The 21,245-nt window shown below is 43.1% G+C and overlaps 1 protein-coding gene across 1 annotated transcript in view; it reads left to right on the top strand.

The window, feature by feature from the left end:
- Positions 1-20,488, top strand: part of AFF1 (ALF transcription elongation factor 1) — a 199,571-nt gene extending 179,083 nt beyond the window's left edge. Inside the window, exons 13-22 of the mRNA XM_077765141.1 lie at positions 11-235; positions 9,664-9,767; positions 10,739-10,976; positions 11,676-11,767; positions 11,957-12,017; positions 15,321-15,457; positions 16,108-16,176; positions 16,629-16,766; positions 18,513-18,718; positions 19,740-20,488. Of these exons, the coding sequence (XP_077621267.1) occupies positions 11-235; positions 9,664-9,767; positions 10,739-10,976; positions 11,676-11,767; positions 11,957-12,017; positions 15,321-15,457; positions 16,108-16,176; positions 16,629-16,766; positions 18,513-18,718; positions 19,740-19,861 (1,392 nt within the window). The 3' untranslated portion in view covers positions 19,862-20,488. The remainder of the gene's footprint in view (positions 1-10; positions 236-9,663; positions 9,768-10,738; positions 10,977-11,675; positions 11,768-11,956; positions 12,018-15,320; positions 15,458-16,107; positions 16,177-16,628; positions 16,767-18,512; positions 18,719-19,739) is intronic.
- Positions 20,489-21,245: the final 757 nt, after the last annotated feature.

The following is a 21,245-nucleotide window of genomic DNA, read 5'->3' as shown; positions in this document are numbered from 1 at the left end:
ATTCCAGGAGCCCACAAGAGACCCCAAGCCGCTCTCCCCGCTCAGGGACACCGCTCCCCCGCCGATCTTGATGGTCAAGATAACCCTCGACCTTCTTTCTCGGATACCCCAGCTTCCTGGGAAGGGGGGTCGCCAGAAGAGACCGGAGGACAACAAGCAGCCCCCCACAGGGAAGAAGCCCGATCCCGAGAAGAGAGGCACAGACAATTCGACCAAGTTGGCCAAAAAGAGAAAGGTGAGTGTAGGGGGCCTGGCCCCCCTCTGCAGGGTGGATTGTACCTCCTGTTGGCCTGGGGCTGGCTCTGACCTCTGAGTTGTCTTTGCCTTGATCTGATGGAGCCTTTGCTCCTACACCACAATTACCTTCTCACTGGAGACCTCCATGCTTCCCCTCTGCCGCAGGCGTTAACAGATGCCGGCTTCCTTCAACAATCTGAAAAGGGGAGGCAGTCCTCAAAAAAGGGTGTCTTGTTTTAGGATAATGTAGCATTTTGGGGTACACTTTTATGTTTTCCGAAAGCATTGGTATTTACCACCTGGCCCATGATTAGGTTTTGCCCTAGAAATTAAATCTTACATGAACTAAAATGTTAATTAGTATTCTGAATTACTGAAAAACTGCTACACTCTAAATTTCCCCCCGTGATATTCTTTTTAATACCGGCATTACATCTATATTTTAACTCATGGCTGCCTAACACCTCATTAATTTGAAACTGCTGGATTTAGAATTTGTGACCTCTATTAAAGACTTTTATTAATAAGCAGAACCTTATAAAAAAGTTATAGAGCTATTAAATACATGGTTGGGATATCGTGTTGAGTAGTACACGTTGGTAGTAGTATATTGTGAGGCATTAAAAATCTAATTTCATTTATCATAAATTTTGGAAACTTCATTTAAGGAATAAACAGTTGAAAAGGGTAAAAAATGAAAAAGAAGTCTCACATTACTTGAGACCCTGAGTTAATTTGGACATACTGTTCTTTTGGACAGTCTCCTTCCTTCCTGTATCCTGAATCACTGAGCCCCTGATACTCTTCATGGTGAAAGATAAGCGGGGTTTTTTTTTCCCCCAGTGGCATTCCAGCCTAATCTGTCCAAGATTCAGAGTGAAAGGCACAAGAAGGACCAGCTCTTTGCTGCTGACAGGGGATAAAAGTTTTAACACTCTCACAAGTCCACCAAAAACTTCTTACTCAGTTGTGGAAATTGAGCTAAGAATAACAAAGGACAAAAAGATCATGAAGCCTGCCGTACAGTCTATGATTCGACCAGTTACCCCACTAGGTTAAAAATATAACATGACTTTATCAAATAGCAAAGGGCGACTGTTTTCTCCAGAAGCTTGCTGAATGAGACGTGAATGAATGGGTGTTCGTTACCACCATAACCACAGCTGGCGAGTCAAGCAGGGTGGGATCCAGTGCCGATTGCTGGTGCTCTTTCAGCTAGAAGGGGGCATGGTCTCATGTCAGAGAACCCTTAAAACGGTATGTGTATTTGTCAAAGGTGTAAAACTTCACAGATGAAATTGTGTGATGGACCTGGGTAGGGAAAAGGTGCCTGTATCTCATACCCATGAGAAAGGTTCAGAAATACACTCCTTCACCTCCCCTTCCTCCTGGGGTATCTTTTAATCACTTAACCCCCAGCCACCACGGTCTTGTGTAGTCATCAGTGACCCCTCTGCATTAGCTGGGGTGGGGAGAAGTACAGACCAGGTGGGGATGTTAGAAATGGAGGCTCCCCCAGACAGTTCTCAGCCACATCCATACCCCAGTGCACATCTAGAAGCATTGCTTGCAGCTCCATGAAGGGAAGGGAAGCTCTCCCTGCTGATGATCTGAGCTGCGCACTCTAAAAGCCATTCCCAGCCCTTGGCCTTGCTCCACCAGGGCAGCTAATTGATCTCTCTGATCAGAGGATGGAGAAATAATGACCTCCCCATCTTAGTCAGATGCATGCTTTCTTGAATGTTTGGCAGGCGGCGGAGAGATCTGCCCCTGGGAACACTGCCTCTCTACTGTGATACTGACAGGATTGGGGTCTGAACCAGTGTTTCCAAACCCTGGCTACGCATCACGGTCACCAGGGAGCCTTTAGTGCTGATGGCAGGGTTTGTGCCCACCACCCCTCCAGCCTCCATTGGTGTTTTCTAAATCCTGATGTCTCGTGGAGCTGGGAACCACCGGAGCAGAGCCCAGAACCACGGGGCCAGGATTGTACAAAGCTAATTCTTTGCACTGAGAAGTTCCTCCCATGTGCTACTTTTCAACATCATGGATCTAGGCAACGAGGAGTTCCTTGCCGAAAGGATGTCTCTAGTTAGAAGCTTTCAGATGGATACTCTTAAAAATACTTCAACTGTTGGGGGCGCCTGGGTGGCTCAGTTGGTTAAGCGTCTGACTTCAGCTCAGGTCATGAATTCACAATCCATGGGTTCAAGTCCCACATCGGGCTCTGTGCTGACAGCTCAGAGCCTGGAGCCTGCTTCAGATTCTAGGTCTCCCTCTCTCTCTGCCCACTCCCCCACACCCACTCATGCTCTGTTTCTCTGTCTCAATAATAAATATACATTAAAAAATTTTTTTTAAATAATAATTCAACTGTATACTTATTTCATGATCGGAGAATCATGAGCCTTTGTTTTTATTCCTGCTGTGTTCCAGGTAGTATGAATATTGGTCACAGGAACCTGCAATCCTTTGCAGGCGGGCTTCCCCCTTTCCTGTTGAGACCCCACAGACTCCCTTTGTTCAGCATGACTGTGGCCACATGACTGTGGCCTTTCCCACGGTGCAGCTGCTCCCCCAGCATGTGGGGTTGGGCCCCAAGGCAGGCAGGAGCACTTTTCCACAAATTTGGATGGTGATGATTTGTTCATTGCCTTCATTTTAAGTGGGAACACTAGGAAAGGCTGTCTGAGGAAATAATGAGAACAGTTTGAAGAATGTGCCTGATCCTTCACATTAGTGAAATTTAGCTTTTCTTTTATCTTTTTTAAAATTTTTTTTATTTTTAGGTAGCCTCCATGCCCAGCATGGGGCTCGAACTCATGACCCTGAGATTGAGTGTACTGACTTAGCCGGCAGGGTGCCCCTGAAATTTAGTTTTTCACTTAAATTCAGTGTGTTCCTTTCCTGATGCAAAATTTAGCAAATATTTTCAGAGTGTTAATAGATCCTTAAAGCCATTACAGCTTTAAAGCATGAGAAGATAATGCTAACATGGTACAGGTGGGTGACAGCAGCTGGTTTGAAGCTGTCAGATGTGGCACCTGGGGGAGTGGGCAGGGAGCAGTCTGTGAGAAGAGGTGGAGAAAGTTAGGGCAAATACACATGACTTGACATAGCACTCCTTACTTAAACTGCAGTATTTCATCAACCTGATTACAGTTTAGAATTTAGGAGGCGCCTGGGTGGCTCAGTCTGGTTAAGCATCCAACTTCGGCTCAGGTCATGATCTCACAGTTCATGAGTTCGAGCCCCGCGTCAGGCTCTGTGCTGTCCGCGCGGAGCCTGCTTTGGATCCTCTGTCCCCCTCTCTCTGCTCCTACCCTGCTCATACTTTCTCTGTCTCTCTGTGTCTCTGTCTCTGTCTCTCTCTCTCAAAAATAAATAAAACATTAAAAAAAAAACTAGAATTTAAAATACAACTTCTGTTTTCATTTATATAATTTATATAATTGAGCTTATGTTTCTCAGACTTGGAAGAAAAATGGAAGTTGAGAAGCACAATATAAGAAATACAGTCTAGTGCAGTTGAGAGTATGTAACAACACACTTAACACACTTAAAGCTCCATGCGTGAGTTAAGCATTATTCTTGGCACTTTTGTTGGCAGTATCTCATTTAATTCCAGTCATTATATAGATCAAAAAAATGCCCGCCTGTCCCAGCCATTGTGTAGACAAATATCTGAACAAGGAGGTATATTCATTCAGGCCTCTCTTTTCCTTTTTCTTAATAGCTGCTTTACTGACCAAGAAGCTTTGGCAATTTGTGAAATAAAATTTCACAGCTATCATTTATGTCAGTTTTGGTGAATGGGTAAAGAAAGTTAGGAGATGTAGTACATTTTTATTGCTTGAGGATGATTGGTTCAGTTCCTTCCTTCTCTCCAAGATCTGTCTTTCCTTAAATTGCCTATTGAGATCAACATTCCCAGTTATTCTTCAAAATCAAGGGTTTGAAAAGTCATCCTTATAAAGAATGTTATAAAGAATAAGCTTCCTCAGGTCACTGATACCTAATTACTTCACGCCTTGTTAGTTACTCTGAGAAGAGTATCATAACCATGTGAGTGTGGTGTGAAGGCTGTTTTAAACCATTTTTAATGCCTGTGTATTTCCTCACCAACAAGAAGGGTGAAAGGAAAACATTTTCCTTTTGTGTTGTCATCGCAGTGACCTTCCTGCAGGGGCACATCCTAGAAAGTCCTGAATTTCCCAGAAGATGGCTTCTCCACTTTTCCCATCCTCAGGTGCTGCCAAGCTCCTTTGCTTTCCTGAGGGAGAGGACAGTCCTATAGTTTGAGTGCCGAGACCCTGTGTGTTCCTGGTTCAGCTGCCCCCTTTTCTAGATGAGATCCAGGACGGCTCGAGCATCACTTGGCTGCTTAGCAACCAGTGGGTCTGGAGCTCAGGTGTGCCGACCCCTCCCAGTCCAGCCATGCTCTTATCTTTCACACCTGATGGGGTTTGTTTTTTTGTGTGTGTTTTGTTTTGTTTTGTTTTTGGTACACAGTTGTCTAGTGGGGGGATTAGTAGAGAGAGGCACAAGGTCACAGTTCAAGGTCAGTGTATGGACTCTGACAGAGTGTCGTCCCTGGCCCAGTCCCTGCATTGTCCCCGCTCCTGCCACTCCAGTGCCGCCCCCCCGCCTTCTACATCAGTTTCCTTTTCAGATGGCCCTCATCTCTCCCTGCCATAGCAGAGCTTGTGGTAGACCATCTTTCTACCTGTTAGAAACTCTGTGGCCTAAAGCTCCCTTCATTTTCCCTCTGCCACCTTTGGGTATGTAAATGGTGAGTCAGATGCCGGGGTGGGCCTGAAGCTGCCCTGGGGGTGTTCTTTTTCAGAAACCAGCGCATCCCACCACAGCCCCCATCTCTTCCTTGTATGGTTTTCATACTTGCCTTTCCACTGTGCTCTGTAGGTGGAGTGGCGTTTGGCAGGTAATCCTAGGCCACCTGACCCAACAGGTTAAGAAAAGCAAACAAGTCAGTTAGGAACCAATCATCAGCCAGCAGCCGCCTTTTATTGTAGATACAGGGCCTGTTGGAGATGCTTATCCTTCTGGAAAAAGAGAACCTTAGACAGGCTTCCCTGGAAGGGAGGTTGATCTGTGAATGGGCCACAGGGCAAGGGAGACCTCTTTTTCCTGTTGAAGAGGGAGTGCCTTGTCTCATTTTCAAATGGCTTCGTGTCCCGGAAAAATATTAAGAACTGCTTGCCTCCTGTCTTGGAATTCGAGTCTGCATTTCCTGCCACTCCGTACTGCTTGGCTGCCTGTTTAATGGCCCTTTCCTAAATCCACCCACTTAGACTTGAGCTTCCTGCTTCCAGGGACCTCAGCTGTGCCCGTCAGCTGCTAAACTTACTTTTTGTGCCACCTGACTAATACTTACTCTGGGGAAGCCTCTGTGACCATTCCAGACAGAGGATGACAGGGTTCCAAGTGCATAGTGTACAGAAATACTAACCTCAGCCCACAGGCTTGAAACTCCATCAGGCGAGGACAATCACCAGAAGGGGAATGCTGCTTTATTTGGTTTAATGGCTTACTTTCTATTAACTTAAAGAATATTATCAGGTTGTAAGTTCTGCACATCAATATAACCAGTATATTACTCCAGTAAGTGCCAACGCAGTTGTTAAATGCTAGTGTCGAATTTACTGTTTGGTGATTTCTTGGAGTTTTTCGGCTGTTTTCTCGAGTCTCTGATTGGTGCATGTCAGGGTTATGTCCGGTTTGTGAGGATTGACTCACTATGAATCTTATTTTCGTGTGTGGCATATAAGGTCTGCCACTTGGGTTTGTAGTCCGAAGCAGCATGAAGATCTACAAACAAAAATTAACTCACATTCATGGGGCGCCTGGGTGGCTTAGTCGGTTAAGCGTCCAACTTTCGCTTAGGTCATGATCTCGCGGTTCATGGGTTCGAGCCCCGCGTCCGGCTCTGTGCTGACTGCCAGCTCAGAGCCTGGAGCCTGTTTCAGAGTCTGTGTCTCCCTCTCTCTCTGACCCTCCCCTGCTCATGTTGTCTCTCTCTCTCTCTCTCTCTCTCTCTCTCTCTCTCCCCCTCTCTCCTAGAAAAAACAAAAACAAAACCATTAAAAAAATTAACTCACATTCCACCTCTGGGGTTTGGTGTTTTTTGTTTTTTTTAAGGAATTAACCTTGTGGACAATTTATGCCTCATTTTGCCTTGGGAATTCACGCTATATGCCATTAACTGCCTGGGAACACCTTTCACTGGAAAAAGTATATATTGCTAACTCCTTCATATACAAGTTAATATCTGCCAGTATATTTTAGCAAATTCTGTGACTTTCCCCATAGATAAATCTCCCATCTTCTTACACTGCTTGCCAACTTTCCAGCCTTTAAAAACTCAGGAGAATTCACTGGATCCACTGGTGGCAGAGATTCTTGGGCATAAGTAGTTTTGTTTTTTTTTTTAATGTTTGTTTATTTTTGAAAGGGTGCTAAAGCACCAGCAGGGTAGGGGCCGGGGGAGGGGGGGGGTCCCAAGCAGGCTCTGCACTGTCAGCACAGAGCCCACTGTGGGGCTTGAACCCACAAACTATGAGATCATGACCCAAGCTGAAGACAAAAGTTGGCCACTTAACCGACTGAGCCACCCACGTGCCCCGGACACAAGTAGGTTCTTAACTGACAAGGAGGATAGTAGGGTTCTATTTTAACCCAGTCATTTCCAATTTACTCTTCTCTGTCAACATTGACTGTCTCTCAAGTGTTACCATTATGAATTGTTGAGTGGGGTTCTGTGTGCTGGGCAGAATCCCAGGAGGCTTCTCCTGGCATGTGCCAGTGCCTCTCATTTCTTCTGAATTGTGCTCCAGAATTCCGCTGCTGGCCGTTTTTAATGCCGTGGGATAAACGGCTGTGCCTTTAAGGTGTGCCTTTTCGTTTACATCACATCTCCTTACTAGGTCCCCCAACATACTTTTTCTCCAGTTTTCTGTAATAAATGGCTATATTTTTGAGCAGGTGGTTTGTTTTTTATCGTATTTAGCCTGTACATTTTATAATTCCTTCTTTGCCTTAGTTAATTGGAAATTCAGAGCCCAGTTTGCAGATTGGCTCTAGAAAACTGTAACACAGCACCGTCCACTAGAAATACAATGTAAACCACATATGTAATTTAGAATGTTCTAGTAGCCACATTAAAAAATNCTCTCCTAGAAATAAATAAAAATATTAAAAAATATATATATATAAAAAGCCTTGAGGAGACAGGTGGCTCAATCCTTTGAATGTCCAACTCTTGATTTTGACTCAGGTCATGATCCCAAGGTCATGGGATCAAACCCCACGTTTGGTTCCATGCTGAGAATGGAGCCTGCTTAAGGTTCTCTCTCTTACACATACATAATATATATAGCCCCCCAAAAAACAAAAAAAACCCACAGTGAAAACAGTTTTTTAAAAATATATGTTTGTTTATTTTTGTGAGAGATATCATGGGCAGGGGAGAGCAGAGAGAGAATCCCGAGCAAGTTACTTGTCAGCACAGAGCCTGACATGAGGCTTGATCTCACAAACCATGAGATCATGACCTGAGCCGAAACCAAGAATCAGACGCTTAACTGACTGAGCCACCCTGGTGCTTCCACAGTGAAAATAATTTAAAAATTTTTATTTAATCCAGTATATCCAAAACGTCACTGCTTCATCATTTAATCAGTATAAAAATAGTTCCATTTCCCATTTTTGCACTGTCTTTGAACTTAATCACTTTGGATTATCCATGGCCAGGTCTTCCTAGATGCTGTCTAGTGGCTGTCCGGAAGGTGCAGATCCCGTAGAACCAGCCTCCAGGAAGCCTTCCCTGGGATTTAAGTTCTCTTCTGTACCCATGCTTACCCTTCTAAATATTCTCTCTGGTGCACACACCAAGTTAAAAACCTGTATCTTTTTTAAGCCACTTTGATCAGTTTTGAAACAAGAAATACACTGCTTTTCCAAAGGAGAGAGGAAGGGCTGAAGGCATGTGCACACTTAGGCACATTTGTGTGCAGAATGTCTGTAGGAGGGAGGGGTACATTTTTCCTGTTTCCCCTTCTCTTGAGCTGGGTCAGGCTGTTTGTTAGTGTCTGGGCAGAGTGTGAGCCTACACTTCTTAATTTATTCATTTTTCTTGGAGAAATTCAGGGAACGAGTGAGAGACTGTGGTGAAAACTGAGGCCTCCCACAATCAGTTAATATGAAGAATGTTTTTTTTCCTTTAAGTTAAGCTTTGAGAGAGGATTTTGGTTTTTTAGGGATTGTCCTAGTTTTACTGGCGGTGTCCCAGATTTCTCTCTTGGTGAACTGACTGACAGTGGGAGGACTTTGGTGCTAAATGTGCATCAGAATTAAGGAGAACTCCCACCCATCACTTCACTGCTGCTTATCGTCTTCCCACGGAGCGGTCACGTGAGCCCAGACCAGTGGGAAGGAAGCCACTGCGAAGTCACTGGGTCTGTGTTAGACTTGCTGTAAACTTGGTCTGTGTGGTGACAAATGAAAAAAGACTTTTGCCATGAAGAATTCTTTGCTCTCTTAGTGATTGTGTATGTTTAGCCTGCACATTAGCTGGTATAAACAGGTGTTTTTGCGACTACGTGCCTCTCTGTAGAATTAACTATCCCTTCTGCTCATCACTCTTCTCTCATTCAAATTATACTTATCCTTCACTTTTTTCAAATTTTTTGAAAACTAAAAGCATGTGTCCCCATATCTATATAGAGAGGTATAAAGACAGTCTTTAAAAAGGAAAGAAAGGGAGGCATCTGGGTGGCTCAGTCAGTTGAGCATTTGACTTCAGCTCACGTCATGATCTCACAGCTCCCGAGTTTGAGCCCCGCATTGGGCTCACTGCTGTCAGTGCAGAGCCTGCTTTGGATCCTCTCCCTCTCTCCTCTCTGCCTCTCCCCTGCTTCCATGTGTGCGTACTCTCTCCCGCGCTCTCTCTCTAAAACAAATATTTTAAAAAAATTTTTTAAGTAATAATAGAGAAAAAAATTAGTGGTCGTTAAGTGGACAGCTCTTTTGAAAGGAAGTTATCCTCATTCATAAACTCATGTGTTATTCCTGTGAATGTGCATGTTTTATTATTTTTAGAAAAATATCAGTAGTGTGTTGAAGACCATCATTCTTGTCATTAGCTATTACTTAGACATCCTCCCTTTCCTAGGTGGGAAGAAAACTCCTTCCTCATACAGAAATCTGTCTCAGTACAAATTTCATCAAATCTAGATTATCTGTTTCCCTCCACCCCTGACACACGCATAGTGTAGGTACCTGTAAGTCTGCTGTGTGTATAGATGTTGCCAAAAGTCTAAATACTCTTGTTACTTTGCTGTGTAGTCTTTTCTGTTTTGTCTTATGACTGTGTTTGTAACCGTATACTTTGTTACACTCCACTAATAGGGTGACACAGAGAAAGACCATGATAGCAAGAAAGCCAGACTGGAGAAAGAAACCAAGTTACAGCCATCGTCTTTTTCCTCCCACAAAGAATCTTCTAAAACAAAGTGAGTATAGAGATTAATAACAGCCCTGAAAGGTGATTGAGACTTCCTGGGTCTTGATAGAGCAAAAACATTTCTGTGGTAGGAGTGAATTGACACACGGCACCCAGGTAGGGTGTGCAGATAAGTTGGTTTGATGTTGCTTTCATCTATGAGGACCTTTAGGAATTAACAATTCATTGAGTAGCAAACTTTGGGTTTATCAAAGGCATTTTAACAATGGAAAATTTCCAGGACTTCTGGAAGTAATTTCTTTCTAAAAGCATTTTAACTAGAAACTAGACAGGTACTGTTATTATCATCCCTACTCTTCACAATTGGAAACTGAGGCACAGAGAAAATGACTTTTCCATAGTCCCAAAATTCTTGACAGATGGAGCCAGCACTTGAAGTCTGAGAGCCTGGGTTCGGCGCTCTTTCTTNGGTCTTCGGGGAAGGGGAGTGGTTCCAAGAAGGTGTGAATATAAAAAGTAATTGCTCTTCACTCTCTGGTTTAGCCAAGAAATTGCTTCACAAAATGACTTGGCAAAAGAAAGTGCATAGTGTCATTGGCTGGGAGCCAGCGGAGATTTGGGAGGGAGGGAGGAAGGAAGGGAGGAGGTGGCAGCTGGGCTTGCCCGCTTGTCAGAGAAGAATACAGGTTGGGGAGCTAATAAGACTAACTGGGTTAGGGGAGGTTGCGATCTCTGGAAGACTNCATTGGGGTCCATGTGCTCCTATGCCTCAGCATTTCTGTATCCCTTGGGTAAATTCCTAGCAGTGCTATTGCTGGGTCCTAGGGGAGTTCTGTTGTTTAGAACTAGATCTTTCAAAGGTACCTAAAGTCCCTGAAATTTGGTCTTCCTACAAGAATGGATTTCATGGTCTGATTTCTTAATTTTTGGTGTCAGCAGCCATTTTATCTTACAACTAACAACTAAGTTGTGTGGTTCATGTTCTTCCTTAACTCAGCTTTGAGTGATGTTTCCTTCCAGAACACCCAGACCCTCCTCTGAGCCCTCAAAAAAGGAAATGCTCCCCCCTCAACTTGTGTCCTCCTCGTCCTCGTCCTCCCAGAAGCCAGCCAAGCCTGCACAGAAGAGGCCAAGGCGGGAAGCGGACCAGGACCCTCCCCCAAGTGCCAGTAGTAGCAAGGGCAGCCACAAAGAGCCCTCTGCTCCCAAGCACAGAAGAACGGAGGGGAAGGGATCCGGAAGCTGTACAGAGCACAAAGTAAGCAGAGGCTGCTGGGACTTAGGGAGCCAGGTCCGTCGGTACATCTTTACATTCCCTGTAAGAGAAGTTCCCTGTGGTGGAATTTCAGAACTCTTTATCACCTGTTAATAAGGCAGCAGTGAGTTATTTGTGTTTAAAGTTCTACTTTTTAGAGGAAGAGTAAAAAGATGGATAATATTCCATGCAAGTTTAGATGTCAGTTTATTCATCATAAAGTGGCCACGAGGTTGAAAGATTAGAATAGGTTTTTGTGTTAATTTTCTCTTAGGTGATTTGCAATAAAAAATGGTTAAGCTGGTTCTTGGTTTGGATATTTGATGTCAAATACTTTCACTGTTGGTTATAATGGGAAAAAATTAGCCGCTTTTCAGATACATGTCAAATACAAGTTCTTCTCTTGCCACTAACCTGGGTGTATGTGTGTATTGACTAAGAGAAAATGTTATGTTTAGCTTTGTTGAATATCTGTTCTCCTGGATCTTGTTGTCTTCTGTCTTTTTAGTCCTCAGTACAGTCGGAACCTACGGTGTCAGTAGAATCTAGCCAGGAAAACGCTAAACCAAGCTAAATTGTGCAGTGCTTGACTTCCTCCTTTTTGAACTATTATTTTGGTCTAATTTAGAGGGGTGGTACCTTTAGGACAGTGTTTTTAACTGTTGGAGTGTGATCTGTATGATGATTTTTTTTTTTTTTAAGGCATCTTCTGGAGATACTGCAAATCCTTTTCTAGTGCCTTCTTTGCCAAATGGTAATTCTAAACCAGGGAAGCCTCCAGTGAAGCTTGACAGGTAAGACCTTGGATGCTCACCGCTCCTGCTTTGTTCACTTTCCTTCTATCCCTTCTCTACTGACTCCCTCCTCTGCCCTCTGTCTCTTCCCATTGCTTTCTACCCTCTTAATCTTAGGTCCTCTTGCCCCTGAATAATAATAATATCTAGGTTCCTGTGACCCACCCCTGATCTTTGCTTCTCTTTCAGACAACAAGCAGATTTTCACATGAAGGAGGCCAAAAAGTTGAAGCAAAGAGCAGAGTTAATGGTCAGTTTGGCTTTTCTTCCCTTTGGTGGAATGTGTTCTGTCTGATGAGTTATCTATAGTTGGCCATATCACTAACAGCGGGGTGTGGGGCGGGGAGAGTGGGGGGAGGGCTCCCACTGGCCACAGCAGAAGTGGGATCGGCAGGGTCTTGAGGAACAAGGGGTAAGGGGTTTTTAGTGAATTGTTTTCTCTGACTCAATCTGAGTGCAGGTGAATATACAGAGCCTACCTAGTGACAGTTTTATATCTAAACGAATGGAAGTTAAATCTACCTGGTAGTGTTTGATTTAATGCATGAGTGCTTCCTTGTGCCACTGAATGAATTCTTTGGATGTGAAAGGGAAGTTTTGCTACTGAAAGATTATGCATTTGTGTTCTACCTGAAAGTTCTCACTTTCAAAAAGTGAGGTAGTCTGCCTCCAAAATTAAAACCTTTTAGATAGTAAAGCCGCGAGAACGCAGACCAAATGCTGTTAGGTAAAATTCTAAGATGAAAGTAATGATCGCACTCTTGGTAAACATGCTTTTTAAAAATGACCTCTCTTGGGGCGCCTGGGTGGCTCTGTCATTTAAGCATCCAACTTCTGCTCAGGTCATGATCTTGTGGTTCGTGAGTTTGAGCCCTGCATCGGGCTCTGTGCTGACAGCTCGGAGTCTGGAGCCTGCTTTGGATTCTGTGTCTCCCTCTCTCTCTGCCCCTCCCTTGCTCATGCTCTGTCTCTGTCTCAAAATAAACATAAAAAAAACAAAAAACAAAAAACCCTCTTTACCCAGTGGCTGTTGGGACTTTCAGAAAGTGGTGCTTTGTTCTTAATTGCATGCATTATTAAATGTGTTTTTACATTTCTGCTGCAATATAATGAGATACTGTTTGCCCTCTGTTATGTTTAAACATCTAAGTCTCTGGGCCTTTTTATTTAATGTATTCCCCTGACCTAAACTCCTGACAATATCATATATTGAACTTTGTACCACATGGGAAGAGCATGAGTTGCCTCTGTTGTCTCACATACAGACCTACCTACACACTCCAGAGGCCCACGGGGATCACAGTCGGACCAGCCTGTGGTGGTGACCGAGATCCTGGTCTGGTGCTCTTCAGCCCCAACCTAGACATCTCTGCTCAGACTGACTGCCTATGGAGGGCTGGACTGAGACCCTCTTATCAGCCCCATGCATCAGGGCAGGATGTCTATCGAGTCTTTACTATGCTGGGTGCTGTAAGGGAGTCAGAGACAGACCTCTCTAGACCTGTCTCCAAAGCCACCCTGTCACTAGGATGGCCTGAGTCAGATTAAGACATCTGACTCTGCACCAAATGAGGGTGTTCTTCCCGTATGTGTCTTCCAGCTCTCCAAAGTAGGTGCCAGAACTCTTAAGAACCTTTTGCGTTTTGTAAAAGAGTAAATACTCAGTACTTTGTCAGCTGGTTATCTAAAATCTGCCTTGGCATTGGATGTTTTCAGCACTAGATCCCTTCATTATTCAAACAGTAGTCCAGGAACTTTGTTTTTGTTTTGCTTTTAATTTATACAGTTGCACATCTTCTTTCTCCCTACTTAAGCTGTGCTTATGTCCCCGGTTGCCCAGGATAGTCCTGATTTATACCTGTTGAATCTCGTTTTAATAAATAACAAGTAGCTCGTTTCACTGTGAAAATACGCCGGTTTGGACAGAAACCTGAATGACCAGCCTCTTTGTAATATTTTTGGTAATATTCTCCTTTTAATTGCACAAGGTCTCAAATAGGTCCATTTTGGATTCCAGGGAGTTAACTTCACAACTGAATATAGAGGGGTGTATTTTATCTCCACATTGGAGTCATTGTGGAGTAGGGAAGTGTGAACACTTCTGCTTGAGTGTTGTCCCCGGAGCTCCTCAGGGGGCGGGCACAGGAAGATTTGCATTAACGGCCTTAGAAAATATTTACCGCAAAGAGGCAACTTGTTTTACTACCGTTTCTTTTATGCATACGCTAAGGCCAGTATAAATCTCGAAAATTCCATGAAGGAGATGGCATTGAATAAATAAATTTGAGGAGTTAAATTCTCACCAATGACGCAAACCAGTAAGGCTCTGTACTGCTGATTCACTGGAGCTTGCCAATTTGATCTTTATTCTTTCTGTCACTAATTTTCTGACACTGCTTTCTCCAGAAAAGATTTATTAGAATTGAGTTGTTAAAATTTTTTGTAATGTTTATTTACTTGTGAGAGAGAGAGCAGGCACAAGTGGGGGAGGAGCAGAGAAAGCGGAAGACACAGAATGTGAAGCAGGTTCTACAGGCTCTGAGATGTCAGCACAGAGACGGACATGGGGCTTGAACCCACAAACCGTGAGATCGTGACCTGAACCGAAGTCAGACACTCAACCGACTGAGCCACCCAGGGGTTCCACAAGCAGGTTATTTTAAAACATGAGTAGCCCCACACCATCTTTCTTTCCTGATGTGTCACCATCTCCCTCTGCTCCACTTGCATCTTTTGCTGTTTTTATTATTTCTTTTTGAACATATCAGGTTGAAAGCCTTGGCAACAACCACAAACTTGGAAGTGTCATGTTAATCAGTTTCTGTTATGACACGTGGTCCATATGACAAGTGGAGAGAAAAGGCTGTGCTTCTTACAGCCTCAGAGGGGCTGTCTGGGCTCCAGTGAGGGGGCATTAAGTGACACACAGTATGCCTTCAGGTTTAGGTGACCACCGGTATCTGATTTCATTCATAGACTTCTGCTTGCCCTTTAAGGGACTCTGCAGGTTTTTCCTTGCTAGCCCCGGGGATAGCCTTGTACACTGAACCCTGGCTTCCAGAGAAGATGGGATAATCGGTTTGACTCTAAAATTCATAAAATGATTATTGTTAGACATAATATCTAAGATGCTCATAAACCATAATGTTTTCTACTGCTTATAAGATAAACTTCAGCACATAACAAAGATATTTTTGTCTGTGTCATTCTAGGTGTGTAAAAAAATCTATTTCTCAAGAAAATTATTTAATGAGTTAACTGCACACTAATAGCAAGGGGACTTATTTGCCTTGGTTTGAAAATGTAGTTCAAGATTTTGAGAGACTAGTCTTAAGATTATTTTCTTCTTCCTACTAAATTTTTCTAAAAGTTTTCAGTGGGTCAGAGCCAACAGGCTTTTTGGTTATCATTTTGAGTTCATTTGTTCTCACACTCTTCCCTGGCCATAAGTAAACAAAGACAGTTGGAGGGAAGTTAAGGTTAAAGAATGTGGTTGAGAAACTAAACAAAAGTCTCTCTTGGGCCTAACAACGACCATGTTCTCCTCCTGCAGACAGACAAGGTTGGGAAGGCTTTTAAGTACTTGGAGGCCGCCTTGTCCTTTATCGAGTGTGGGATCGCCATGGAGTCGGAGAGCCCGGCGTCCCAGTCGGCTTACTCGGTGTACTCAGAAACCGTAGACCTCATTAAGTAAGTGCCCAGTTATTCTGCCATCTGCCCAAGTATTTCTCTTTCCTCACCTTTACTGCTTTAATCCATTTGAACTTAGTATGAAGCCAAGTTAATAAAGGGGAGCCTTAAAAAAGTAACTGATCCAGGACCTCTTCTTGGGGCCTAAACTGAAGGTGTAGCACTTCTAGATGAAGCGCTAGAGCAGAGAGTGACTGAGTCTAGCTCTCTCATTTTGCCAGGTTCACTGTGAAATGCCAGTTGTTTCAGGGAGAGGCTGGTTTTTCCAGTTTGGCTTTCTTATCAGATGTGCTGGCAGCTCACTTTAAGCTCCTTCCTTATCGTCTGCATTTCGGCCTGGGGCTCCGTGACAACACAAGTCTACGTGGTTTCTAGCAGATAGGCTAGAGAAGAGACATGCCCTCACCTGCTTTTCTGAATGGCTTGAATTACTGCTCTAAAGCCTGGGGTTTTTTTTTTTTTTTTTTTNAACCGTGGGGTTTTTTTTTTTTTTTTTTTTTTTTTTTGTTTTGTTTTGCGTGGTTTTCATGTCTTCACAACTTCAGGAAAATTAGCAGAAAGCTAAGACAGACATAATATAAGATGTCTTTGTGCCTGGGATTTGCTAACTGCTTTTGTTTAACCTGATGTGTTTTTATGTTTTCCTGTAGATTTATAATGTCATTAAAATCCTTCTCAGATGCCTCAGCTCCACAAGAGAAAATATTTGCTGTTTTATGGTGTGTACTTTTTTTTTTTTGTCTAAATAGCATTTGCTTTTGCATCTTTTGCTGTTACAAAAAAGATTTTAAAATTTGCTTTCTTAACATGGAAATTATAACAAAAGGTGGAATAAAACCAGAAAGTAATAGGATTTGTGGTTAAGGGCTTTATCCTGGTGATAGTTACTTGTTATGAAGGGCATCTAGTGCCATGTTACCGATGGCTCAGTAGAAGCTTTGGTCTTGTAATTTCAGTTATATTCGTGTATATTTGTATTTTTCCACCAATATTTACTTTTGATGATAGTGTGAACAGTGCAGTAAGATTCTTAAGGTATCCTTTCTCGTATAGATGAGGAAAACCCAGTGTGTTCCTGAGGCTATAAAAGATTAGTTAGATGGCTCTCTGTAGCGGTGATACTCGTGTCTATAAAGTAATGCTTCACTTTAACTTCTGTGTATGTTCACAGCATGCGTTGCCAATCCATTTTGAACATGGCGATGTTTCGTTGTAAAAAAGATATAGCAATAAAGTATTCTCGTGCTCTTAACGAACACTTCAGCAGTTTTTTCAAAGTTGCCCAGGCACCTTCTCCATGTGTTGCAAGGTAATGAAAAGTCTACTTTAAATAATTTCCAAAATTGAGATATTTCCTTATTGCCTCTTGCTTTTGCAACCATCTGTATGACTTTGGCTTTTCAAAAATTGTGTACATCTGTGTGCTAATCTCCTTTAACTTAAATTATTAGCGTATTTCAACCTTTTTAAGGAATAGTTATAAGTCAAGGTGTTGGCTGATTAATATAAAAAGATAATTACAGAGAATATAGCATCACAAGGCAAAACAGAGGCAGAACCAGTCTTTTCTCCCTCTCGATGGCATGTTGTCTTGACGTTTCAGTACATAAGAACTTTCCAGAAGTGTATGCCCTCCACCTTCTTTAGGATCTATGACCATGACAGTGATTTGAAGAATGAAAGAAGTTTTCTTTAACTAAACTCCCCTCCTCCACACACACACACCTGTCTGCCCCTCCCCTGCCTTGTGAACTAAAATTGTTAATCTATGCCATAAGATACTTCAAAACAATTTTTGGGCAGGAGTTTTTAAAATAAAGATAGAATTTTCTTCCCTGTAGTACTTGCCTAGTATTTTTAAAAATTTGGTCACACTCCTTGAAAAGTTCCCAGTTCTGATAACTTTTGCTGTTTTAAGAGTATCACCTAGAAGTTNAGGTCCTAATTGAGAAGTAACTTCGTACCTCTGAAAATTTTCATGACCCTCACCTCTGAGGTGTCAGACACATTAGTTTAGAGAACTTCACGGTTTGTCCAGCCCCTATATAGCAAGCCACCCTCTTTGTACCAAACCTTGTTTTCAGGTACAGGGAGCATAGCAGTAAACAAAGCAGACAGGATCTCTGCCCTCATGGAGGCTCCACTCAGGTCCTTCAAAATATACATTCTCCTGGGCACACTTTGGGTCCCTGCAGGCCCCCCGAGGGCAGACATACCCAGTCATGAGGCTCCTGCTGCTGGCCCATCTTCCCATTACTTTTTAGGTGTAAGTGTTCTCCTTGTGTTTCATATTTGGTGCACATCAAGGTGCCGTTAACTTGCATGTGCAGGTATGTAGTCCAGATGAGAGTGAAGAGAAGACTATGAATCCCCTGACACATAATACTTCTCGCCCAGTCTCCTCAGTCCAGTCATCGATTCAGCAGATAGTTGTTAAGAGCCCACTCTTTGTGCTGAGTGCTAGAAATGCAAAGATTGATAAGAAATGGTCCCAGCCTTCAAGGAAGGAAAAGGAATAGAAGGGTATAATGGGATATGATAAATGCGGTAGATAAATTAATAGGGAAATGGAAAGAGACACGTTCAGGTGGTATCCGAAAGGAAGCCATGATGTTTCCCTAGTGTCTAGAAGTATGCCAAGTACCGATATTTTACTCACTAAATGGACAGAATGAAAGTATGAATATATAGGAGATTAGGCCATCTTCACAGGGAAGCATTGTCTTAGTAGAAGTTGGAGTTGAGGGTGGGGAGAAGGAGGCTTCTGGGCTGAGTAAATGAAGCAAGTGTACTCGGAATCCAGATTTGCCCACCTGATTCTGTGGAGGACACCTTGCCTCCGTCCTGTTACTTTCTCTATTTGGGGGCCCCCATTTTGTTGTATTTTATGAAATAAATTCCCTATACTGAAGGTAAAAGGGTGTCTCTGATCTGGTGGAAGTAATTCTCATTTTGGCTAATACGCATGGAAACTTTGTAACTTGGGCTGTGGTCCCAGAGACAAGAAATCCGTAATCTGTGGGTTTGATTGATTAATTCTCTTCTTCGCTTTCAGAAGCACAGGCACACCGTCCCCTCTCTCCCCAATGCCTTCTTCTGCCAGCTCCATGGGGTCCCAGTCAAGTGTTGGCAGCGTCGGGAGCAGTGGGATGCCTGTCACCATCCAAAACATGACATCTTCTTATGTCACCATTACTTCCCACGTCCTTACCGCCTTTGATCTTTGGGAACAGGCTGAGGTCCTTACGAGGAAGAATAAAGGTAAATGGGTCTGTGGTGGTAATTACTGGGGGCAGGAGGCTTGGGAGGGAATGGCGTTATTGGTTTGTATTTTATGTTCATGTTATTGAAGAAAAGGAAATGTGTAGGTATTTACTCTTCTCACATTTTGTCCATCCCGCCTCATTGCCTAGTTGCAGTTCTTTCTTGAGCTCTGGTGGCATGGAGCCAGATTTCTGTGGCTCGATCTTAGCAAAATTAAGTAAGAAGTGGTTTAAGCACTTGCCCCTTTAGAAGTTCTGGCATTGTTACTTCAGCCTGAACTGAAACGCTAGTACAGGGACAGGCAGACAAAGAAGGAAAGCCCTTGGCCATCTCCAGGCACGACAAACAAAGCAGTGTAACCTAAATACGGAGGAGCCTGCTTTTCAGTGTGTGTTGAGAAAAATGGTTAGCAACAGTGGAAGAAATGTGGCATAGTGAACATTCTTGAGACTTCATTGAGAAGGCGGCCCCTGGAGAAATGCAAGGTTTAGGAGATGGTAGTGGGTGTGCTGTTAGAGGGACTGCTCCGTGGCAGTGCCAGTAACCACTAAGGAGATGCTTGTATGTAAATGCCACATTAATGCTACTATATATTTCTTCCCTGCCTGCAGGGAACGCAGTGGCCAGCTAGCCGTAGCTGCTTAACTTTCACGTAACCTCTTAGAACTTTATTTTTTTTCCTAGCAAATAAATGATGCTTTTAACATGTTGGAATTTGTTTTGTTTTGTTCTGATTCACACATCCATTGATCTAGTAGTATAAATTGGTATTTTCCAACATCAGCCACTGTCCCAGGCATTATGGATTCAACTCTAAAACCAACCCAGTTCTTACCCTTCTAGTCTAGCAGAGGGATGTGAACTAGTGGGCCATTTACAGTAGATTGTGATTTTTTGGTGTGATGAGGTACAGAATATTGTGGGGGCATGGTTGCTGGAACTTTGACTCTTTATGTTCCTTTATTATTTTTGTGTATGCAAATGTGTTTACTTGGTTTTGGTTTTGCTTTGTTTGCAGAATTTTTTGCTCAGCTCAGCACAAGTGTGTGTGCCTTGGCCCTCAACAGCAGTTTGATGGATCTGGTGCACTATACAAGACAGGGTTTTCAGCGGCTAAAACAAGTAACCAAAACACCTTAACGGAGGCCCAGGTTGATTTGATGGCTTGGGAACTTTTTTGCACATTGAAAGCCTCAAAAACAGTTCAGACATTTGTCTCATCAGGACACCAAACTCGAGAAGCACCATGAGATGGCCAGGACATTTGTCCACTTAAACTTTCAAGAACTTAAGTGATCATTGGTTGGACATGGTGGTTATGCAGAAGCAGAATGAGGAGGCTGGCCTCAGAGATGATCTTGCCTTTCCTAACTAAACAGAAGTGCAATGTAGACTTAAGTGGGCGTATGAGTGGTCTAGAAACATTTCCATACTTTTTTTAACCAGCAGGATGCAAATTGCAAATGAAATGAGGAGAAGCAGTTTCAGCTCTGAGAGCAAGTTCTTGTCATCTCAGTAGCCACCTTAGTCCATTCCCAGAAGGAAATTTTTTAAACCATGAATTTTGGTGTAGGGTTTTGTGGATGATTTTCTTTTTCTTTTAAGTTTAGGGGGGAAATACTTGTTTTGTTTGGTAAATTCTAACGGTCATCTATAAAGCATAAGTTGTGAAGGACTCCACTGTACCCCACTTTCTGCCCGTGAACAATCGCTTTGATAATACCAAGTATTGTCCTAATTTATAAAATTGAAGGCAACTCCCCCCATTTCNCCTGGAGTACCGCCCGTTCACCCCAGCTCTGGTATCTCTGTCACTGCTGCAAGTCTGCCTGCGCCAGAGCCGTGGAGGGAGGAGCTGCCACACACAGGGAAGCCATCTTGAGATCGCATGCGCAATGGAGGACACGGCTCTGCCATCTCCACCCCCCGCTTCCATGAAGGGCAGTCACCATTGACTATATTATGAATTTTCTACCTTGGGGAAGAAGGGAACCAACGTTTATCCCTGACCAGAAGGCTAAAGTGCTTTTTAATGTTTAAGTAGAGCTGGAATTTGAGGTGCTGATCTGTGGTCTACAGTTATGTGGTAACTCATGTTGTCTAACCAACTCAGAATTTTGTCAACAAAGAAAAATGAAATCTACTTCTTAGAGAGGCTATATTTTTCTGCTACAAATTATTTTATATTTATAGCAAAAAGTAGACTTTCTGAGCCCTTGATTGTCTAGGGTAAATTAACTCCCTGAGAGGATGTGGGGATTGGGGTGGTTAATTAGACTTTAAAAAAAAAAAAATCGTCACCATATGCCTTCACTCCAGAGTGGTCTCAGTCAACTAGATTTGATTGGATTGAAGAGGAGCTGTGGCCTTCCCTGTGTTGTTATTGCCATGTTATAGACATTTAACCAAGTTTATTTGGAATGACCTAAAATGAAAGAACACAGTTAAAATTCCCACATAACCATAAGCACAGATTTTTTTTTTTTAATTAAAACTTTGAAGGTTATTGGAAGCATTATTTTGA

Source organism: Crocuta crocuta, unplaced genomic scaffold (genome assembly GCF_008692635.1).
Source record: "Crocuta crocuta isolate KB4526 unplaced genomic scaffold, BGI_CrCroc_1.0 scaffold134, whole genome shotgun sequence".
Taxonomy (NCBI): Eukaryota; Metazoa; Chordata; class Mammalia; order Carnivora; family Hyaenidae; genus Crocuta; species Crocuta crocuta.
Note: the sequence above shows the minus strand (reverse complement) of the source record. Positions and strands in the feature narration are given on the sequence as shown.